An 18121-nucleotide genomic window follows, 5' to 3' on the forward strand; every position below is an offset into this window, starting at 1 on the left:
CGGAAATCTAAGCTCACAAAACTCACATATAAAAGAATGTTCATGGTAGTTTTCTTCTTCTTCTTTTTATAATAAGCATAGGACCCTGAGATCAAGAGTCACATGCGGCACTGACTGAACCAGTCAGGCACCCCCACAGTAGCTTTATTCTTAGTAGATAAAACCCAGGGAATGAATAACCATAGGGCGGTGTATTTACACAGTGGAATGTTCCTCCACCGTGAAAAGGAACAAACCACTAAAGTACACAACAACGTTAATGAATCTTAAAACATCTGCTGGACCGAAAGAAGCCAGACCTAACTGTACACATTGAGGGTTCCACTTACATAAAGTTCTAGAAGAAGCAAAACAAATCTATAGTGACAGAAATCAGGACAGTAGCTGCCTCCAGGGGATGGCAGAGGATAGACCAGGAAAGAGCATGAGGTAATTTAAAATGCAGGTTTTATTATTATTAAGGTACGGGGAGGCCAACAGACCAGGAGATGGCTGCCATTGAAATGACAGTTTGTTACTCGCAGTTCCCAAGAGGAAGGGGTCACTTCACACCACACGTGTGCTTTCTCTCTTGTTTGTTCTCTCTGTCAAATAAATGGGTAAATCTTTTTTTAAAAATCAGAATAAAATGACATGCTTAATACACAAAGAAACATTCTAATATAATGGAAATGTTGTGGTTTAGAGGAGTACATCCATTCATCTGCCTTGTGACCAGCCTTGGTGCTTCCCTACGTAGCCCTGAATGGCATGATAATACCCCCTCCTCTTGGGAACAGTGGGTTACAAACCATCTCTTTAAAACTCATCAAACCATACACTTAAACACATGCAACTTACCTCTTACAGACAGTAATTTAATCTTCTAGTATCAATTAAGTATAACTCTAAATTTTCAAATATTCCTGAGACTAGAGAGTGTATTAGCAAACATTATAGATCTAGCCTTGTTCATTGCTTCTCAAATCTTTCTGGCTTTCACATCAAGATTAGGAACTTGAGATTAGGACAGGGCAGGGAAAATAGGAGACCCGTATCCTTAAGTGATAGTGGATCAAAGAGATTAAAGTTTCATCCTTTGAGTGAGACACAACACAAAGTGACATCTTGGGAGCAGAATTTCTTTCAAGTCTTATGTATTAACAACAACAACAACAACAAAATATATATAGATATATATATAGATATATATATATATCTCAACACATGGTCTGAGAGATGATATTTATAATGTATATATTTGACAAAAGGCTCATATATCCAGAATATACAATGAATTTTAAAAAATCAATAAGAAGAAAAAAAAAAAACAGAAAAACCCAGTAGAAAGACAGACAAAAGATGAGCACTTAACCAAAGAGATTTTAAAAAACATACATTGAAAATTTCATTGTAGGTTAATTTCATCGCATCTTCTTTATGTTAATTATACAATGATTTTTTTTTTTTTAACTAAAAGAAAACAGAAGAAAAGAGTGAGGAGGAAATGGTTAGTGAAACTTTGAAGATGTTGGCTCAAAGAAAGAGGGTAACAGGCTCCAGAGACTCCATATGGTCCTGCCTTTTTTCTTTTTCCTTTGTGTACGGAACAGCAATAGACAAGGACCTGTCAAAGGGCATGTTTGGTCTTTGTCATCTATTACAGTAGCCCACAGTCAGCTTGGATAGGATACATTCCAAATAAGTCAGGAAAGAACAAGTTCAGTCATTCTCCCCTAGTTGAGTGATCCTCAGTGGCTGTTAAGGGATCTGAGGCCAAAGATCTTGTCCAAACTAAGTCCTTGGGTCTCTCCTCTGCACAAATGTGTCTCAAGCAAATGAGAACTCACAGAGGGAGGCCTTTTGGCCAGATCGGATTTGGGGCCCTCTGGAAACTCCCTGTTCTACTTTCCTTGAATTCCTCAGACTTGCTCAGTCCTGGAAAAGCCTTCATTTGTGAGAGACTATAGCAAGGCTCGCTTTCATGTCTTTCCAGGTGAATAGACATCACCCCCAAATTTTTAAACCACCATTATTTCAGATTCATGGACACACAAACAAAACCATGGATCGGAATCACTCTGGAAAGTATACCTTAACAAGATGAAAACATATTTAATGTATGTAAAACACATATAACAAAAGGGATTTCACCAAGAATATTAGAATGAGGTAGTCAATTTTTATTAGTCTGTTCTGATAAGGAAAACAGAATTGTTAAACTTGTTTTAAAAAGAACTTCCTAAATGTAAATATTCAAAACCATCAGCTGGGACCATTATCTCCTCAATGTTAGTCAACATGGTGTTACCTTTGATGCAAAAACACCACTGGGAGCAAGACAAGAGAAAAGCGTGTGTAAAGCAGCTGACTGGGAGAAGGAGGAAAGGAAACAGACTAGAAGCATCCATTTTAAGATTCACAGGCATCATCATAAGGGTTAAGAGGAAGAAAAGGCAAAAATAATTAGGGATGGATTCTTTACTTTCTGGTATCTTTCAAGCAAATCTCTAAAGGGGAAGATGGGGCACTCCGGTTACAGCTTTTTTTTGGAGTGGGGTGGGGGACAAAGATTTCTAGTTCTTTAAATAATGCCACAGGGGTATACACTCTCCAAAGCATCTTTTTAGTCTGGTAGATGAGTGGTTCATCAACCATTTAGTTTTCAGTAACCATTAAAATGAAGAAAATACAAACAACACAGAAGTTTGGAGGACCAGTACAGGATTTTCACTGTTAGATGTCAACATGAAAAATAAAAGAGGTACCATCTCCCAATATCCTTCCATTGCAATCATTTAGAAATATCACAAATTTAACATCACCAAATAAAATCTGGAAAACAAAATCTTAGAATATAAATTCCATAATATATAGCTTTAAAAATACTGCACTGTATTTTTCTTAGTGCAGATCAGTGAAATCTATGCGGTAGCACTAGCCAGCAGACCCTACCTAAGCCTTCATTCAGCCAAAGCAGCAAACACGTGAGTGAGAGTCTTTTGCACCAAACTAGCCCATCCACCAGCCCACCTCACCAAGCCCCAAACCCACCTTTCCATTGATCTTCAGCAGGAAATGGAGGCCATTTAGCAGAAATTACTCAACGTCCTTTTCCTTTCTGGCCCCCATTAAAAGATTCATCTTTACTCACATTTAGCTTTAGCTCCTTCTCTCCATTTTCAGTAGAAGAGATGTTCCACCTGGTTCTAGAATCTATAAACTTCTATCTACTTACGGACACCAAGTCCATCACCAACCCCCCCTCTTCAGCTCTAGGGAATTCATGTTATTTTACATTCCTCCCACTGAGAGGTGAGGTTCTATGTACCCTTCCTTTGGATCGGGATAATTCTGTGACTGCTGTGACCAACACCATATGGAAGAAATAGAATCAAGCCTGTTTCTGGTCCCAGGCCTTAAGACAGTGGCAGCTTCCTCTGTCTGTCTCTTGGAACAGTGGAGCCCTGGGCTGCCATGTAAGAAGCCTGAAAACCCTGAGACTACCATGCTGGAGAAGCTTCAACTGTTAGTCCCAGTGGGCTTAGCCTTCCAACCATCCCTGCAAAGCCTCAGGCATAATGTCTGGGACTGTCCTGACTAGACCATCCACTAGCTGAATACCACCAGGGACCCCAGTTGATGTCATAGAGGCAAGAGAATTGCCCACTGAGCCCTACTCAAATTGTTAATTCATAAAACCGTATATAAAGCCAACAAATTTTGGTTTCATTTTTTATACCACAGATGCACCATTTTTTTTTACAACACTGATAATCAGAACACGGGTATCTTTAAGACCTCTATCTCTCTTCCAGCTATTTTCTTTTGGAATAGAAATATAAACATATTCAAGTCTGGCCCAATCTTATCAAAATTTCTCATTTTACTCTAGATCCCCTTTTACATATCATACACCCTCATTTTCTCTTTCCTTTCACTTATGCTCCCACCTTTCATTTTCCATCATTCCACAATGGTGCTTCTTCCTTACCCATGCCAATGAAATTCTTTTTACCAAGACCAATGATGTTTACGTTTTGCCAAATACGACTAGTTAATTACTAGTTCTCCCCTTACCTGTTTTCTGCCATGTGATACTCTTGAACATCATTCCCTTAGGAAACTCTTCTCCCTGGTCTCAATTCCAATCCCTCTTGGTTTCCTGATCTTTCTTTACCCTGATTTCTTTTCTGCTTCCCATACCTTAGATTTTTCCCAAGGTTCTTTTTTCCACTTATCTTTTCTCTACATGCTTTGCAAAGTTATCATATCCATCCCTACATCCACTCTTTAAGTAAATGCTATATCTGAGCTCTAAGTCTGTATTTCTGGCCTAGATCTTTCTCTAGAACCTAAGGCCAACTCCTGACCGGACAGCTTTGTGTAAAAAAAAAAAAAAAAGATGTGTTCGCACCCAGGAAGAGCAAAAATCACCTCCTACTGCCAGTCTGCCATTTTATTAGATTTCCCAGGCAGTTGGTTGACCCGACATCTATTTACACTTGACTCCTCCCACATCCATGCTTCCACCGAATCTACCCACTTAGTATATCTGGAATGTGTTTGTTCTTCCTACTCCCATTTCTAAAACCATAGTTAGGATTCATCACTTCTTTTGACAGATTCCACAGACTTCCAGATTCAACTCACTCTCTAATATCCTGCTACTGTTCACTCCAGGTGCAAATCCTTTTTGGTTTTTTTGTTTTTCCCTAGGTGCAAATCTTATCACCTCCCTCCTTGGTAAAAATCCTTCAGTGCCTCCCCAACAGTTTCAGATTCAAATTCGAATTCTTTAACGTGATGTGCACGACCCTTACCTACTTCTTATCTCTTGCCTCTTTCCACTTGTACCATTAGAGCCCAGTACATAGACACACTGGCAGGCTCATAAATCCACTGAACTCTCTGATACTGCCAGCCTCTGCACCTGCTGTCCCTGCCTCACGAAACTCCCGACTTTTAAACCAAATAGTCACTTTTCATTTAAAGCTCAATTTAGCATCATTTCCTCAAGAAAGCCTTCCTGCTCCCTTGAAAGAGGTTGTCTTAAGTAACTTTCCCAGTGTGCTTACCATGTGCTCTTCTCTATCATGAAACTTATGAAAATATAACTTTCTATGTAACAGCCTATCCAGAAGTCTGTTTGAGCACCAGACTAAGACCTTGAAGGGCAAGGATTAATTTTTTTATCTGGTGCTATAATCATATTTTGGCACATATCAGATACTCACAGATATTTGCTGAATGAAAAGGAATAAGGGAGTTGCATGTGTTTAGTTGTCAGATTTACTAGTTTCACAGAGACTTTTAACAGTACTACAAATAATTACGTGATTCGTGAAGGTAACTTCTTCCTTGAAGGGAATAATACTAAAAACGGACTGTACCATAATTCACCTTCTTAGCTTTTCCTTGCTTGAATGAAGAAGAGAAATCTTTTTGTTTTTTTCAAAATCTGGCAACGGAGCCTTTAAATCAAGCCCAAAGTCATTTCTTAGAGATCCAGAGCTAGAAACAAGAGAAAACCATGTCATAGATTTAAGAGGAAAATTGTCAGGCAATATTCAACAATAAGCACCAATATGCTAATCAAAGGTGCTTCTCTAAGTCCCCTGCTTCGTGCAAAGGTGTAGAAAATACCAAAGCACTTTACCTTACGTATTTGGTGCAGAATATTTTATTTCAGGGACTCTAAAGAATTTATGATCAAGATCATCGTAAGTCCAAAGACTAATCAAAGTTCTAAAATATACAGATAAAGAATAACAGAGACAAGCAGGATTAAAATATTCTGACCTCATTGATTATGACTACCAAAAATTACATGACTGTATTGAAAGGTGTATTATAGGAAAACCACACAAAGTATTAAAGGGCCACAGTACACCATTCCAACTTGATTAGCAGAGGTCAAGTTCCTTCCATTTAGAAACCTTCTGGTTCTACCATTTCTCTAAAACTCCTCCAAGCACTTTGATTAATTCTTTTTAAAAATATTTCCCTAAGAGAGTTGCCTGGGTGGCTCAGTTGTTACGAGTCTGCCTTCAGCTCAGGTCATGATCCCAGGAGGTCATGATCCCAGGGTCCTGGGATCAAGCCCCGCATCAGGCTTCCTGCTTGGCGGGAAGCCTGCTTTCTTCTTCTCCCACTTGCCCTGCTTGTGTTCCCTCTCTCACTGTATGTCTCTCTGTTAAATAAATAAATAAAATCTTTAAATATAAGGGCGCCTGGGTGACTCAGTGGGTTAAAGCCTCTGCCTTCGGCTCCAGGCATGATTCCAGGATCCTGTGATCGAGCTCTGCATCAGGTTCTCTGCTTAGTGGGGAGCCTGCTTCCCTTCTTCTCTCTCTGTCTGCCTCTCTACCAGCTTGTGATCTCTGTCTGTCAAATAAATAAATAAAATCTTACGGGAAAAAAGTATATATTTACGTAAGAAACTTATAAACTAATACTATTTCTTCAATCCCAAGGGACATAGCTTGATTTGAAAATTTACTTTTATTTGTAGTGGTAGAATTCTGAGGAAAAACAAAGATTTAAGACAAGGGGGTTCAAAAAGAAGTTATAAGTAATTCAAGAAAATCCCAAAGCCTTCCAAAACCCTTCCCAACCTCATATCCCAAAAAAGGTATAATACAATAAATTTCTTTCAGGTTAAAAATCAAGAAACCTGTTGCTATCTCTGCATCATTTAAGTGAGCACATCTCAGTTTACCTTCACTTATTAGTTGCCAAGTCTTTTCCTTGTTCAAAATAATAGATGGTCACATTTCTACAAATAGTTGATGGTCACATTCTACAAATTCCGGAAGTGACTGACTCAAAATTCTCACCATCATCACCCATGGACTCAGCAGCTATGTTAATTCCTTGTAACCCTCTGTGCTATTTAAAATCTCCTTGGAAAATAGCTTAAAGTGAATGAAAGAAATTCATAAAAATTGAATTTTTTTTAAGCAGATAATTCTAGCATTAGAAAGGTCTCACCCCAGTTCAACTGCTTGTCCAATGCAGATTTGAACACCAGTTCTAGTATCTTGGGGTGGAAGAGGAGGGGACAGAGAAAGACCCTTTTAAGTATTGTTTTCAATAATTGGGGAGATAGATTCAGGAGCTCAAAAAAAGACGTCAGGGAGAAGCTTAGTGTTGGATGGGTAACATCTGAGACTGCTCTTGTCTGATTAAATACTGAGGCTATATGTAAAGTTTTTGTTTGAAGATGACTGTACTGTTTCTAAAAAGTTTGAATACCACTGCTATTATTTAACTTTAATGAACAATAACCAGACTCTAACACATCCAGTGTTGGGGGACTTACTACCTCGCAATTCACTTTGGTTGGCTGTGGTCAACCATGATTGTTACGAAGCACTTCCTTATATTGAAGTGAATCCCCCTGACGTATATACATACAGTCCCAGCTCAGGATTCTGAAATACAGAAAACGTCCCATCCCCCTTCTATCACACAACTTCTTCTTCCTTTTGCATCACCCCTAGCACACTAACTAGTATTCCACAATCAGTCAGTTCTCCAGAAGTTATACAGGAAACATTGTTATTATGAAAAAGTGAAAAAAACTAACCAAGCAAATAGATCAGTAGAAAAATATTCCAATTGTTCACTGCAGGACTTCTGCAGGGGCAATCCTGGTTCTTCAGGCTTCGCAGAATATTTATTCTTAACTGGAAGTTTTAAAGAGGGGACAATTTTAATTCTAAAAATCACTGGTGGAGACAATGTTGATCATACATACAAGCCCTCATCAAAAAGCAGTCGCCACTTTTTATTCAATAGATTTTACAAAGCAATATTTTTTTAAATAGAAAGCAACTTAGATTTTAGTCTATAAAGCATGAAACCATCCTGGTTAAAACACAAAATGAAAATATACATTCTATTCACTCCAGGACATCTTCTTTCAACCAGTTTCTAATAACTTAGTGATAGATGTGCTTAAAACACATTCAACTGAGTTTATTTATTAAGTTCTTATTTATAAGTAAATGTCAGAGAAAGAAAATATGTTTGAGTCTACAGTAAGCAGCTGTATTGTCAAAATATGACATCTGGTATTTTCTCTTTTTCTTTCTTTCTTTTTTTTTCCTCTTTCTTTTTTGCAGCTGCTCATCCTCAGAGCAAAGATGAGACTACCAGAAGCAGACGTGATTATGACCAATAGGGAGGGTGCTGGACAGGTGGTGAGATGAGCAGCTGCTCTACTTCCACTGAGAGCCGAATAAGAGGTTGCAAAGAGGATTTGGGTCACCAGTTAGCCATTTTCAGGAAGAACTCTGAGGCTGCAGAGACTGGGAGCCATTGGAATGTTACAGAACAGGCTCACTAATCATCCCTGAATGTTAGAAAGAAAGGAAGGGAGGGAGGGAGTGAGGGAGGGAGGGAAAGAGAGAGGAAGGAAGGAAGGAAGGCAGGCTATCACTGAGTCCTATACCATCTGGAGCAGGAGTTTATACAGGATAATCCTGAAAGTGTTTTTCAGGCCCATTTTAAGAAATACATCATCTTAATTAAAAAAAAAAAAAAAAATCCTACTTAGTATCCCAGGACTAGGAAAACCATAGTCATTGAACAACAATGACTCCAGTAGAATTTAATTTCAGAAATTGGAGTCTGTCCTTTCAGAAGCCAAATTAAAGTAAATTTAATAAGCTTAAGTGTTTCGATGCTGGTGATAACATAATACAATGTAGGTGAAGAATTTAGAAATGAGAGGTCTAATTGAAGCATTGACGCTAATTACCTGTATTTAAAAATCTAAAACAGAAAGGATAACCACCCTATTAACTTAAAGAAATAAACTAATCTATGAGCAAGTGTTCTGCAAAGCAGAAAGTGTGATACAATTCAAGGTTAGTGGCCTTGGCTTTTAGACACTCATACAATGATATGATTAATTCCATTTTAAAGAGTAAGAAATGATGGTAGCAACTAGGGCACTAAAAAGAAAAACCCTGTGCCTGCCACAGCACTGTGTTTGCCCTTGGGCAACACATTTTCAACTTTGGAAGATGTAAATTTTTTCTTCACAGGTAGACAACAAGTGTTTCCTTTTATTTTATTTACACATTTTCTCTTTAGACTATGATTAATAGGGATTGCATGTGCTTTACAGTAAATAGTATATCCTTAGCAGTAAATAGTTAATCCTTAGCAAATAAAAAGCACAAGTGGAAAACCAACTTGAAAATGTTTACGTGTAGCTTTTGTAGATCTAATTAGAACTTTTCAAACCTCTGGATATTTAGTTTTCACTCACCAGTATTTGAGAAATAGGTTTTCCAGTACTTTACCACAGTACTCATTTTCTCGATGGTCATTGGTTCACTTAGAGTAATGTCGGCTCCGTGCCCTGAAACACAACCTAAGAGTTTTTGTTTTAAATACTGACCTTATGATTTCTGTTTGGAGAAAAAACAAATATTATGTCCAGCAGGCACATACCTTTAAAATGTTCAGGGGTGATAAAAACAAACAGCAAATGTGTATTTTTCTTCTTGCCAAATCTGAGGGAAAAAATGTCAACATGAACCAAAATCATCAGGGGTGGGAGGTTGGGGCAACCTGAGGGTTTTGAAGGGTCAGGGGTGGGAGGTTAGGGGAACTGGTGGTGGTTAATGGGGAGGGCACGTTTTGCATGGAGCACTGGGTGTTGTGCAAAAAGAATGAATACTGTTACGCTGAAAAAATAAATAAAATGGGAAAAAAAATTGGGATTCAGTATTTTACCTTACTAAGAACTAAACTAGAGTGATTTCCTTTTTTTCTGTAGAACTGAAAATGGTGGCATTAATATGGAAATTTAGTAAAAGCAGCATCTCCGATCAGCTATGTTTCAAGGGCTGGACCATTTCTATTCTTGCTTTAAAAAAAAAGAGCCTAAATCATATCCAGATTCTTGACCTAACCACCATTTTACAAGAAATTTAAGGAAAAGAGAAATATTTTAAAGAATGCTGTGGGGATGAAATCAGCAAAATCCAGAGCGTGAGAAATTCTGTAAGACAAATGACCCCTTTTAAAAATATAAAGAGTAAGAAACAAAGAAATTAAAACAGAGGAAAGGGAAAATTTAATCTTGATTTGTATAAACTAACAGTTTAAAAAAATCAAAATATAGGGCAGTAGCTGGCTCATTGGAACATGTGAGTCTTGATCTTGGAGTCTCGTTTCAAACCCTACATTGGGTATAAAGATTACTTAAATAGATAAAAGCTTTAAAAAATGAATAAAGAAAGAAATTAAAATTAAATTATAAGCAGAAAAATTTGAACACTGGTATTTGATAATTTAAAGAACTGTTATTAATTTTCAGGTGTGATATTGTTATTGTGGGTTTTTTTTAAAGAGTCCTTATCTTTTAGAGGAATTTATTAAAGTACTTATGGATGAAAGTACTTAGATTTGCTTTAAAATAATTCACCAGTGAACAGGGGTGGGAAGGTAGGAGGGGGCAGAGATGAAACCAGATTGGTCATGTATTTGTAACTATTAAAGTTGTACTATGGGTACAGGCAAGTTCATTATACTGTACTCTCTACTTTTATATGATTGAAGTAAAAAATAAATAAATAAAACAAAGAAATGTGGCATTGCAATAAACTACACTGAGGAGATCAGTAAGTTGGAAATTCTAATAATTTAATGGATACTGAGCATTGGCATAAGTTAGAAGGAAATTATTTTCTAAGGAGAATATTACTGTGAATGAGGCTTTAAAGAGAACTGCTCAACTGCCTAAGAAAAAATAACTATTCTCTAATGCTTAAAGCATCATTTATTATATCAGTATTTGGTTAGGCATGCTTATTATTTATTCCTTAAGACAGGACCTGGAAGAACCCTCACTAAATAGTACTGTTAGGTTATCTTATATATGCATTGAAAGTAAAGACACACAATTCTATGCTCCAAGTCACATTAGGGTTGATCCTTGAACCAAAAGGGTTTGAATTATGTGGGTCCACTTATGTGTAGATTTTTAAATAAATATAATATAGGACAGTAGTGGGTATATTTTCTTTTCCTTATGATTTTCTTTTTTTTTTTTTAAGATTTTATTCATTTATTTGACAGACAGAGATCACAAGTAGGCAGGGAGGCAGGCAGGGGGAAGCAGGCTCCCTGCCGAGCAGAGAGCCCAATGTGGGGCTTGATCCCAGGACCCCGGGATCATGGGATCATGACCTGAGCTGAAGGCAGAGGCTTTAACCCACTGAGCCACCCAGGCGCCCCTCCTTATGATTTTCTTAATAACATTTTCTTTTCTCTCGCTTTACTTTGTTCTGAGAATGCAACATATAATACATATAAAATCCAAAATAGGTATTAATTGATTGTTCCAAATTATCAGCAGGGCTTCAGTTCAACAGCAAGTAATTAGTAGTTCAGTTTTTGGAGGTAGTCAAAAGTTACACGTGGATGAGAACCACACTTGAATTGAGATAGACTGAATAAAGCAGAGTGGGTTTCACCTAATTAATTGAAAGTAGGTGGGTTTCACCTAATTAATTGAAGACCTAAATAGAACAAAAAGTCTGAGTAAGAAGGCACTCCTCCAGCCTCACTCCAGAGCTGAGAGAGACATTGGCCTCTGCCAGCCTTCAGACTCAGACTGAAGTATCGGCTATTCTTGGGTGGTGAGCCTGCCAGCATTTCAAATGAAATTTAATACCATCAGCTTTCCTGGTTCTCAGACCTTTGCATTCTGAATGACTACACATCGGCTCTCCTGGGTCTCTGGCTTGCCAACTATAGATCTTGGGATTTCTTGGCTTCCATAATGTCATGAGCCACTTCCTTAAAATAAATCAACTTCTCTCCTCCTTTATCTCTAGGTACATGGACAGACAGATGATAGATCAATAGATAGCTCGCCATCCTTTTGGTTCTATTTCTTGAGAATCCAAACTGATTAATATAGCCACACTGTTTATCCATTCATCTGTCTGTTGACATTTGGGTTCCTTCTCCCTCTTGTCTATTGAGAATAGTGCTGCTGTGACCATGATGTGAAAATATTCCAGAAACATCCTTACAAACACCCAGTGGAATGTTTGGCCAAATGTCTGAGTACCCATGGCCCAATTAACAATCACAGTGTTATATGGATACAATGGAATATATTATCCAGTCTTTAAAAAGAAGGAAAAGATGTTAAATGCTATAATATGGATAAACCTTGAAGACGTTATGTTAAGTGAAATGGGCCAGTCACAAAAAAGTAAGTACTATATGACTCTACTTATAATATCTCAAGTAGTCAAATTCATAGAAACAGAAAGTAAAATGGTGGTTATCAGGAGATGCAGAGAGGGGTAAAGGGAGAGTTGTTTAATAGGAATAGAGTTTCTGATTTGCAAGATGAAAACGTTCTGGAGGGACAGTTCACAACAATGTGAATACACTTAACACTACTGAACTGAACATTAAAAAATGGACAAGATGGTAACACTTGGGTTATGGGATTTCAACACAATAAAAAAATACCCTCTGTAAAAAAGTTATACATGGATTTTCGACAATGCAAGAAATTGGTACTCCCATCCCTCATGCTGTTTAAGGGTCAACTGTATACATAATTTATATATCTGAGTCATATACTATGAGAACACACTAAGGGCCAGACTTGTGCTAGGCTCTAGGGAATATCATGAACAGACAGGAAAAGAAGGTCTCTGCTCTCATGGAGTGAACAGTTTCTTGAGGGGGTCGGATGCTGAACAAATCACTGTAGATAATTAATTAAGTAGCCAAATATGTACCTGGTGTTGTGAAAAGTCATAGAGGCCAGCAGAAGGATATAACTGAGAACTACCCCATTCTGCAGCCTCAGGCTTCCAGGCAGAAATGTCTCTGTGGCTGATTAGGAGTTAGCCTTACACAAGGTAGAACTGGGTGGTGCGGGTGTCAGAAGCAGATAAGCAGTAAACTACTTTCTGGACAAACAGAACAGGCCCTGGAAAAAGGCCCCAGAATATAGAGAAAGTCAAACAAGTCCAAGATGGTATAGAGTCTCTAAGGGAGAGACATATAGCATAAGACCAGAGAAGGTATGTAGACCTTTAGGCTCAATTAAAGATTTGGTATTTTCTTAAAATGGACAGTGGGAAGCTATTAAGCTATTAACATGATTATATTTGCATTTTAGAAAGACTGCTCTATGACGGGGTGGACGGAGGATGACGGCACAGGGTAGATTTGGGAGACCATATTCCCAAGTACACAGCCAAGAACTGAGGGTAGAGTAAAGTAGACATACCAGAGAACTTTCTTTAAAAAAAATCAAATAATTCAGAATATTTACTAATTACTTCAAACAAGCAGGACAGTGCTAACATATGACATGCACACAACTGAGATTTCTTCAGTCTTGATTCTGCTGTATGAATTCTGAGGAGTTTGGGCTAAAAGAGAAAAAAAGAGAGACTGCACATTTCTATGAGGAAATGAGAAGCTCAGGCAGAAGTACGAACACAAAACAAGCATATGCGGGAGGGAGCCTAGGACTGACTGGCGGACCAGACGTGGAGGTAAGAAAGGCACATTAGCTTACTGGTGTGGGAGGGCATGGTGGCATGGAGGGAGATAAGAATGTCACCTGCCACGAGGTAAGCATTTCATGTATAATTTTAAGTGGGATATGATGGAGGCATGATAATGAGATGGGGAAACAGAAGTGGAAAGGAAAAATGGACTGAACAAATAGGACCACAGAAAGAAACCTACAAGGTCGTCTAGCTCAACTTCTGAAATAAAAAATACTTTCCTGATTCACAAAGAGAAATTATAAGCTAAAATACTCTAGAATTAGAGAATTTTAAATAAAACAGATTCTTTACTTTTAGAAATATTGTGTGTCTGTTTTTTTTTAATTTTACAAATTGACATTACCAGCACAAAAGTAGATTAGACTTGGATAGTGAATTTATACGCCCTCATGATGACTTTCAAATTTCAAGCTTTACATCAGACAGAGTTGGAATTCCTGGATTTTTGTCATTAGCACAGAATCAATTACCAACCCCAACACTTCTCCTGCCAGTGAAACCCTAATTGTGATGCTGTACAGGAGCTCCACGAACCAAGAGAATTCCCAGAATCCAAACCCTGGTCTGGAGCTCAGCTGCTCATTCACATTCTCTACAGTTCGATAAGCTAAGGGTTTCCAGGATCACAAAAGAAAAAAAAAAATCCTCTTCTTAATGAATGAATGTACCTTAAAACTAAGCAACACAGAAATAAAGCAAAAATCTCTTTCCGCACTTCTTCCATATACCAAAATCAAATTGCAGGTTTTGAGGCCTTACAAGTACCTTCTCAGTTGAAATCTCTTGGGTTTTAAAAATTTGCAATTCATTGGGGGACAGTTCATTTCTCCTCATGTTCCACACAACACACCATTTAAATGTCAACACAGTTCCCGAGACCATAGTCTACAGACAAGACGGGATGTTGATATTCTAGTGTCCCCTTCCTATGCCTGTTTTTGGTATCTCGAGCTGGAGAAATAAGCTCAAACCATAGCAATACAGATCCCCAGTCTTGCCCCTACACCCAGGCCTGGCCCCTGGTAGCTGAAAAAAAAATAAAAAAGGTCGTATAAAGTGACTTGAGCTGAGTCATACACACAGCTGATTAAAGAATCTCAAGAAAGCCCTGGCCTCGGAAATCTACCACCTAATAAAAGGACCAGTGGTGTCTTATAAGTCCCTGTGAAGCCAGGGGAAACTTCTAGAGTACAAGGACTTCAAGGGACAAAAGCCAGTGTCGCTTTTGGGTGGTAGCCTTCTTGAGTACGGTTATCCATTATGCCATCTGTGGGTTCACTGGAGCCAAACTAACCTGGCTGGCCTATTTGGGACTTGTAACGAATAATGTTCTTTGCTAATGACTTAATTAAAACAACCATTTTTTAATGAGAAAATTGAGAGCTTTACATGTGAAAACGTTAAGTTCCCTTGCTCCTGATAGGGCACCTGTGATAAAATCTAGTTGAGCTCTGAGGGTTTACTCTGGTCAATAGTGATGGTTGGTTTGCTCTGTTCCCATTACGCTATTTTTCAGAAGAGCTCTTGCTGTGAACCTGTCAGGGTCACCACATTTACACTCAACTGTCAATTTATAGAATTATGTTTTTAGCAAAACTTCTTTGATATCTTGTTGTTATTTTATCATCAAGCATTCAGGGGCTGGGTCACGCCAACTAACTAGTAAGATTTACTGAGTTGCACTGTCAAGTCAAAGATGTTTTGGAATTGGGGACACAAACGGACAGCTTGTTAGATCCCTGTGGCTCACAAGATTAGGTTTTCTTAGCGAAGTAATAAGTTAACTGATCAGACAATTGAAACTACATGGGAAAAATAAAATCAGATCCAAACTTGATTTGTAGCCAGAACAGATGGAACCACATTCTGCATTCCTTTGCTACTGCTGAACTACTCAGAGCTCACAAGCACAGAATTCTAAGAAATGCAGAGACATTTCATGGAATGGAAAAATCGCAATTTCAGACGGGATCCATACATTGTCGATGAATTTAAAACATATTTTAATTTTCCATACCTGGCTTTGAAAGATAAGGTATTAGAATGTATTTGAATTATCAAGTGTCTGCTTTTTGAGTGGGGTTCAATTTGGAAGTCTGAAGCCAAGCATATGAACCCTAGGACTCTTAAAACATTTTATCAGTGGGTAGTATTTGAGTTCATCTGACTCAATAAGAATGTATTCGTAAAATGAAATCAAATTGGGGAGTACTATTAAGATCATTAACTTATAATTGAGACGTGCCATAATTCTTTTTTTTTAAGATTTTATTTACTTATTTGAGAGAAGAGAGTGAGTCAGACAGATTGCAGGGGACGGGCAGAGGGAGAGGGAAAATCAGGCTTCCCACTGAGCAGGGAGCCCGACACAGGACGCTGGAATCATGACCCGAGGAAAGGCAAATCCTTAACCGACAGAGTCACCCAGGCGCCCCTAAGATGTGCCATAATTCTTGAGAATGTCAGTCTGGAAATTACCAATGTTTTTATGAATGATTAAAATTGATCATTGATTAGTTCCAAACTGAAAACAGTCCTTATATAAGCATAAATTTTAAAATGCTAAATAGGCTGCTTACATTTTATTCTAAAAAAAGCCTAATGTTATAGCTAACAGGCTATATACTTCATTCTTATCTTCGGTAGAAATTCATATGTATTATAAATATATAGATTTGTGATTATGGGCTCTAATACTGCAAATAAATGGGGACATTTCTACTCTACATTAAGCTTCTTACTCACTGGTGAAATGTATAAAATACCTAGAGAGAGAACATAAACAGTTGTGTATTTTGCAGAACTCATCCAGATTTCGAGACATTACAAAGCAACAAGGATGTAAGAGGGAAAAATCTAAAATACAGCAAAAGAAAAGCTAAACAAGACATTTCGTTCTGGTTTGCACATTAAATGTCAGCTCCAACTCAAAAGATACAGTGCTTTAGGAATGATGAAGGTTTAAATGCCTTACAAATGGGGCAGTAAGTTTATAGGACTCATTACTCTAAGAAAAACCACAGGTTCAAAAATAGAAACAAAAATACAAACATGTATAATCCCCCAAGAGTTTAAATAATTCATAAGTCATAAACTCATAACAGTTCCGAGGGCAAGAAAGGGAATTCCAGGGACATCCTAAACCTCTGAAGCTAGCATCACGAAAGGCAAAGATTCCACAAAAACTATCCCTTTTCTAGGGAGGAAGGCAAAAGCTAGAAGGCAATGTCTGCACTGAATGGCATTTCTCCAACACACCCACACAATCGTTCCCTCATACCCCAGCTAGGTACGGGGTACTATACTATATACTAGGTATTAGCAGAACAAGAGACAAGAAAAACATATCCAGGTGTTTTCGAATGATCCTCTTTTTCTTTTGAAAAAAATGTTTTTATAGCAACACAGTACTACCATATGCCTTCCTGTATATTTAGTACCTTCGTCTACCTTCTTTTCCCTGTGGAAAAGTCGTCAGCTGTGTTATTCAGAGCAAAGACACCACCAGTGCGGAGAACCCACACAGGTGAGTATCAGATAGGGAGTTCTCTCCTCTAACCTTGTAGCTTTTAATATTTGCAACTAGACATAAAACTTTTCCTTAAATAGAACCATAATCTTATTCCTGTTCAAAATGTAGCTCCAATGCTAGCAAATACAAAGCCTTTACTACAGTCAGGGGGACCCGGCTAAGCTCCTACTCTTGAAATGAAGAGAGAGATTAGCCACACTAATTTGTCCAGTACTCTTCCAAAATGGTAAGTATGTTTGTACGAAGTGTGGCATACATTGAACCTCAGAGGTGTGAAATAAGGGGCTTCAGCACAGAAGCCAAGTAATTACAGACTTTTACAAAGAACATGAAGAGAAAAGAGTTCTAGGTTGAGCTTTGTAAAAGTAAGGCATGTGGCCTTAGGCAAATCCCTTCACTCTTCGTCATCTGTCATGTAGGGATGACAAAACCCTGCTCTACCTTCCTCATAACACTGTTGTAAAAGCACTGAAATACAATAAATGCGATATTAGGATGAAGTCCCAGCCAGGGGAACTCTATTCATAGGAGTCGTTTTTTCAAGGTAAGTAATAAAAGAGGTGTGTCTTCAGAAGGAAGTTCACAACATATCTTGGAAATGAAATCCACTTTGAGGTAGTTTGCCTGATTTGTCTAGAGTGCATATTCCCAGGGGAAAGCCAAAAGAAATGCAGAGGATCGCCAGTTCTAAGAAGCCTCTGGAGCTGCAGCTGTCTCTCTTTTTTAACAAGGAACTCGTCGATTTGGCTTCTTCCCATTTCAACTTTTCTTGGCCCCTAACATAACAGGCTTGCTCCTTGTTATTCAGGGATAATAACATTGTCTCTGACAGAAAGGCCTGTCCTGTAATTTTTACAAGTCCTTCAATATTCTGATATCATCTGTGATTATACTCGCTCTCTCAAATCTCATAGACAGGGAAGAAATTCATTTTGACCTAACCTTGCTTAAAAAACATCCAAAATGGAGGGCGCCTGGGTGGCTCAGTTCGTTGAGCATCTGAATCTTGATTTCGGCTCAGGTTATGATCTCAGGG

The 18121-nt window shown here is 38.1% G+C and overlaps 1 protein-coding gene across 1 annotated transcript in view; it reads right to left on the bottom strand.

Annotated features, from left to right (window-relative positions):
* SOHLH2 (spermatogenesis and oogenesis specific basic helix-loop-helix 2) overlaps nucleotides 1-18121 on the bottom strand; it is a 50518-nt gene that overhangs the window by 21951 nt on the left and 10446 nt on the right. Inside the window, exons 3-6 of the mRNA XM_045978579.1 lie at nucleotides 9448-9509; nucleotides 9263-9367; nucleotides 7571-7670; nucleotides 5383-5493 (exon numbers count right to left, since the gene is read on the bottom strand). Coding sequence (XP_045834535.1) covers nucleotides 5383-5493; nucleotides 7571-7670; nucleotides 9263-9367; nucleotides 9448-9509 — 378 coding nt within the window. The remainder of the gene's footprint in view (nucleotides 1-5382; nucleotides 5494-7570; nucleotides 7671-9262; nucleotides 9368-9447; nucleotides 9510-18121) is intronic.

The sequence above is a fragment of the Meles meles genome, chromosome 14 (genome assembly GCF_922984935.1).
Source record: "Meles meles chromosome 14, mMelMel3.1 paternal haplotype, whole genome shotgun sequence".
NCBI lineage: Eukaryota > Metazoa > Chordata > Mammalia > Carnivora > Mustelidae > Meles > Meles meles.